Source organism: Glycine soja, chromosome 18 (assembly GCF_004193775.1).
Source record: "Glycine soja cultivar W05 chromosome 18, ASM419377v2, whole genome shotgun sequence".
NCBI classification, from domain to species: domain Eukaryota; kingdom Viridiplantae; phylum Streptophyta; class Magnoliopsida; order Fabales; family Fabaceae; genus Glycine; species Glycine soja.
Window position 1 is genome coordinate 20125164 of NC_041019.1, and position 5588 is coordinate 20130751.

Here is a 5588-nt window from a genome sequence, read left to right on the forward strand (position 1 = left end):
TATTCTACAGATGATTTTTAAAACTGTAATATCAATTTGACTAATTTTTTTTGTCATATGCAAAGAAATGTTTTCGAGACGAAGAGAGGGACTATGCTCTTCGCCCCGCAGGATCCCCGTATTCTCACGTATATAGAATATTTATAATATGTGTAACATAAATATAAGGGTTAATATAATATTTTATTAATAAAAAAAATATAAAATAAAATTATCATATATATAAGTAATATCTCACAAGTCACAAAGACACAAACATTATCCAAATTCTAAAACGTCGCATCAAACATTTAGATTTCATTCCTTGACTTCTTTCTTCACCTTTGTTCCTTCTTCACTGCTTCACTTGGTTCCTTCTTCATTGTTTATTTCACCATTTCACACTGTCTTCATCCTCTTCACTTCTTTGCTTATTCACCGTTCGTTTCACCGTTCCTTTTTCACTATTCGTTTCAGTCGTGAACTCGCGGAAGCCTTTGTTGCACCTTTTTCTTCTTTGAGTCGCACCGTGCATTTTTAGGTTTCGCAACTTCGAATTGTTCTTCCTCTGTTGTATGTTCTTCCTTTGTTTTATTTATTTATTTCTGTTGTATTTTCAATTCTTTGTTCTGCTACTAGCTTATTGTGATGTTTTGGTTTGGCTGATTCATTGAGTTTAAAATTTATAATCTAACAATAAGAGTCTGATTTGTGCATTTACAATTTTACATGACTCATATTTATAAATTTTGTTACTTGTTTGTTGTACAGAAAATGGGTATGCCTATTAATCCATCCGTTAATAGTATTGCTCTATTAGAAACACAACAAGTTACTAATGACACACAAAACAATCCGGTGGAAGAAGCAAAAAATTCTCCAAATATAGAATAAGTTGAAGATGTTGAAAGAAGTCCAAATAAAAGAGGATTAACTTTCGCTGCTTGGACCCACTTCAAAAGAAAGAAAATAGAGGGAAAATAGAAAGCTATATGTAAATATTGTGAAACGAAACTTGGTGGTGATACAAGATCAGGTACGAAGCATTTGCACGACCACATTAGAACCTGTAAGCTTCGAACAGTGAGGGGCCCAAAGCAATCAATACTAAAAACTCTTCAACAATCATCATCTTCAGTAGAAGATAGAGGCGAATCTATTTTAGTAGGAAACTATACCTTTAATCAAGATGCTGCTAGGATGGAATTGACAAAGATGATTATATTGCATAAATACCCTCTTGCTATGATTGATCACATTGGGTTTCGAAGGTTTTGTAATGCTGTTCAACCTTTGTTCAAAGTAATATCCCGTAATACATTGAAGCTGGATATACTAAAGTTCTATGAAAGTGAAAGGGCCAAAACTATGAAGTTAATTCAAAAAAATTCAAGTCGCATAGCTATAACAACGGGCATGTGGACTGCATTGAATCAAAACAAAGGCTATATGACTATTACAGCCTATTTCATTGATAACAATTGGAATTTGCAAAGTCGACTTATGAGGTAAATAATCATTCACTTGAAAGTTTTATGATTTTAATTTTATATAATTGGTAATATGTGTAGTTATAGTAACATGTATTCATAGAACTTGGTTTTAAGATGAATAATTATTTTATTTTAGGTTTATGTATATTCCTGCACCGCATACTGCTGAAGTTCTTGTAGAGATTATAATTGAACATTTTTTTTAATGAAATCTAGATAGAAAGGTATCTACAATAACTGTTGATAATTATAGTACTAATGATGCAATGATTCCTAAAATTCTTAGCAAGTTTGGACGTAGTTCATTTATTTTGGGAGGGACTTACTTACATATGCGGTGTTGTGCCCATATTTTAAACTTGATTGTGAAGGATGGAATGTCAATTATCAATGATTCCATTGAGAAGATTAGGGATAATGTTTCCTTTTGGGTTGGAACACCTAAGAGGGAAGAAAAATTTATTGAGGCTTGTGAACAATTGGAAATTCCTTATTCAAAGAAACTTAGGATGGATTGTAGAACTAGATGGAATTCAACTTATTTAATGCTTGTTTCTGCATTGCCATATCTTGAAGTTTTCAAGCGTTTGACTCAACGAGAGCCTCAATATAAGTCATTGCCAAGTGATGATGATTGGAAAATGGCAACCGAGATTTGTGAGAAGTTGGAAATCTTTTATGAAGTTATTGAGTTATTTTCGGGTACACAACATCCAACTTCAAATGTTTATTTTCCAAAAGTGTGTGAAATTTGAGTGGCTTTGAATGAATGAATTTTTTCTTCTAATAACACCATTCAAGGTATGACTGACAGTATGATTCCCAAGTTTGAGAAGTATTGGGGCATGATCAATGGGGTGATGGCAATAGGGGTTATTTTGGACCCTAGGTTGAAAATGAAGTTGCTAAATTATTTTTTCCCTCTCATGTATGGAAATGAAAGCACAAATCAATTGAATAAGGTGACAAAATTATTAGAAGATTTGGTTTCTGAATATCAATCTAGGGAAAAGAGGACTACTTCTATTTCCACTTCATCTTCAATAGTGCCTAGTTTGGATAATAATGGTGGAAAGGTTGATTGGAGTTCTGACTTTTTAAAATATGTTCAAGAAACTTCTTCTGGTGATTGTGTTAAATTTGAATTGGATTTATACTTGGAGGAGTCTGTATTGTTTAATAAATCAAATATTAGTAACTTTGACATTTTGGGATATTGGAAAAACATTGAAGTCAAGTATCCTACTTTGCAAAGGATTGCTAAAGACTTTCTAGCTATTCCAATCTCAACGGTTGCTTCAGAGTCTGCATTTAGCATTGGTGGACAATTTCTGACTCCACATCGTAGCAAATTAAATGAAGACACTGTTGAGGCATTGATGTGCTCTCAAGATTGGTTGCGTAATGAGATTGAAGCTAATAAATTTAATTTTACTTGTAAATTTTTATTTTAAGCAATTAATTTATTTTAATGATTGTATAATTGTGTCATTAGGTTCCTTAAAATCAAAGATGAAATTTTGCTCAATAATTGACGATGCAGACACAACAATGCCAACGGTATGAAAATTTTATTATATTAATTTATTTTAATGATTTGACGCAGATCCAATGATGAGTCCTGTGAAAGTAGTGATACCAAGGACCTGGATGTTGACTTTGAGCAACTAATAAATTAAGTCGAGGAGGGAGAAAATGAGGATTGGGGACTTCCCCCGAATTTGAGAAGAATGTTGGAGCAAGAAGAAAGAGAGGTGAAGCTGCACCAAGAAGAGACAGGGGTTTTGAAATTAGGCTTTGGCAGAGAGAAAAAGGAGGTCAAGGTCGACACTTGTATGTCCGCGAAGGTCCGAGATGAGTTGGTGACTCTACTACGAGACTACCAAGACATCTTCGCTTGGTCTTGCCAAGATATGCCTGGTTTGAGTTTAGAAATCGTGCAGCACAAGCTACCTCTGAATCCTGAGTGCTCCCTGGTAAAGCAAAAATTGAGAAGAATGAAACCCAAGATGTCCCTAGAGATAAAGGAAGAGGTAAAGAAGCAATTCGATGCCGATTTCTTGGCCATTGCTTGGTACCCAGAATGGGTCGCCAATATCATGCCAATCCCTAAAAAGGATGGGAAGGTGAGAATGTGCGTGAACTATCGGGATCCAAACCAAGCCAGTCCAAAGGATAACTTTCCTTTACCGCACATCGATGTTCTTGTAGACAACACGACCAGTTTTGCCCTATTCTCTTTCATGGATGGTTTTTCGGGTTACAATCAGATAAAATTGGCACCGGAGGATATGGAAAAGACAACCTTTATCACTCTATGGGGAACCTTCTGCTACAAGGTGATGTCATTTGGGCTGAAGAATGCTAGGGCAACATACCAGCGGGCCATGGTGGCGTTATTCCACGACATGATGCATAAAGAGATCGAGGTCTACGTGGATGACATGATCGCCAAATCAAGGACAAAGGAGGAACACCTGGTCAATTTGCGGAAGTTGTTCGGGCAACTGCGTAAATATAGGTTAAGGCTGAATCCCGCAAAGTGTACGTTCGGGGTAAAATCCAGAAAATTACTCAGCTTTGTCGTTAGCCAGAAAGGAATAGAGGTGGATCCAGACAAGGTAAAAACAATCCTTGAAATGCCCGAGCCACGTACCGAGAAGCAGGTCTGAGGTTTCTTGGGAAGGTTGAACTACATAGTGAGATTCATATCATAGTTAACCGCCACTTGCAAGCCTCTTTTCAAATTATTGCGCAAAAATCAGTTTGTCCAATGGGACGATGATTGTCAAATGGCATTTGAAAGGATTAAACGGTGTTTGATGATTCCTCCTGTGTTCATGCCACCGGTGCCCGGAAGACCTCTTATTCGATACATGACAGTATTAGATGAGTCGATGGGGTATGTGTTGGGACAGCACGACAAATCCGGAAAAAGGGAATGGGCCATCTATTACTTGAGCAAAAAGTTCACAGCATGCGAGATGAACTACTCTTTGCTAGAGAAGACGTGTTGTGCCATGGTGTGGGCAACTCACCGTTTGAGGCAGTATATGCTGAGTTACATTACTTGGTTGGTGTCCAAAATGGATCCCGTCAAGTACATCTTTGAAAAGCCCGCTCTCACTGGAAGGATAGCTCGGTGGCAGGTTCTGTTGTCAAAATTCAATATTGTCTACGTCACTCAGAAAACAATAAAGGGGAGGGCCTTGGCGGATTATCTAGCTCAACAACCCATCAATGATTATCAGCCTATGCATCCAGAATTCCCTGATGAGGATATCATGACCTTGTTTGAGGAGGAGGTCAAAGATGAGGACAGGGATAAATGGATTGTGTGGTTTGATGGTGTGTCTAATGCACTAGGCCATGGGATTGGGGCAATATTGGTTTCCCTATATAAACAATATATACCTTTCACGACTAGATTGTGCTTCGACTGCACAAACAACATAGCGGATTACGAGGCATGTGCCCTTGGGATCCGAGCAACAATCGACTTTAGGGTCAAGTCACTCAAGGTATACGAGGACTCGACATTGGTAATTCATCTGTTGAAAGGTGAATGGGAGACCAAAGTCCACAAATTGGAGCCTTACCAGGCTTACATCAGGAAGTTGATGGAACTCTTTAATGACATATCATTTCATCACATTCCTAGAGAGGAAAATCAAATGGCTGATGCCCTTGCCACTCTAGTGTCTATGTTCAAAGTGAGCCTGCACGGAGATTTATCATACATCGAATTCAAATGTCGGTGAGCATGCACATTTCTATTTGATAGAAGAAGAGAAGGATGGTAAGCCTTGGTACTTCGATATCAAACAATACATTGAAGACAGGGAATACCTGCCTGAGGCCTCTGACAATGACAAGAGGACGTTACTAAGGTTGGCGGCTGGTTTCCTTATGAGTGGAAATATCTTGTACAAAAGAAACCATGACATGGTGTTGCTTCGGTGTGTGGATGCAAGAGAGATCGAACAAATGCTAGTGGAGGTGCATGAGGGATCCTTTGGTATGCATGCCAATGGACATGCCATGGCTCGAAAGATTTTGAGGACGGGGTATTACTGGCTCACTATGGAGAACAATTGTTGCATTCATGTGAGGAAA

General features: G+C 37.7%; 1 protein-coding gene across 1 annotated transcript; it reads left to right on the forward strand.

Moving 5' to 3' along the window:
* The first annotated feature begins 1849 nt into the window (after positions 1-1849).
* On the forward strand, positions 1850-3151 carry LOC114397068 (zinc finger BED domain-containing protein DAYSLEEPER-like). The gene is made up of 3 exons (XM_028359193.1): positions 1850-2174; positions 2274-2853; positions 3079-3151. The coding sequence occupies exons 1-3, from the start codon at positions 1850-1852 to the stop codon at positions 3149-3151; spliced, it is 978 nt and encodes a 325-aa protein (XP_028214994.1).
* Positions 3152-5588: the final 2437 nt, after the last annotated feature.

Excerpts from the sequence above, each read along its gene's own strand:
- LOC114397068 (XM_028359193.1), top strand. The coding sequence starts at position 1,850 with ATGTCAATTATCAATGATTCCATTGAGAAGATTAGGGATAATGTTTCC. Across the intron at positions 2,175-2,273 it reads AGTTATTGAGTTATTTTCGG|GTATGACTGACAGTATGATT; the intron begins GTACACAACATC and ends ACACCATTCAAG. Across the intron at positions 2,854-3,078 it reads GACACTGTTGAGGCATTGAT|ATCCAATGATGAGTCCTGTG; the intron begins GTGCTCTCAAGA and ends GATTTGACGCAG.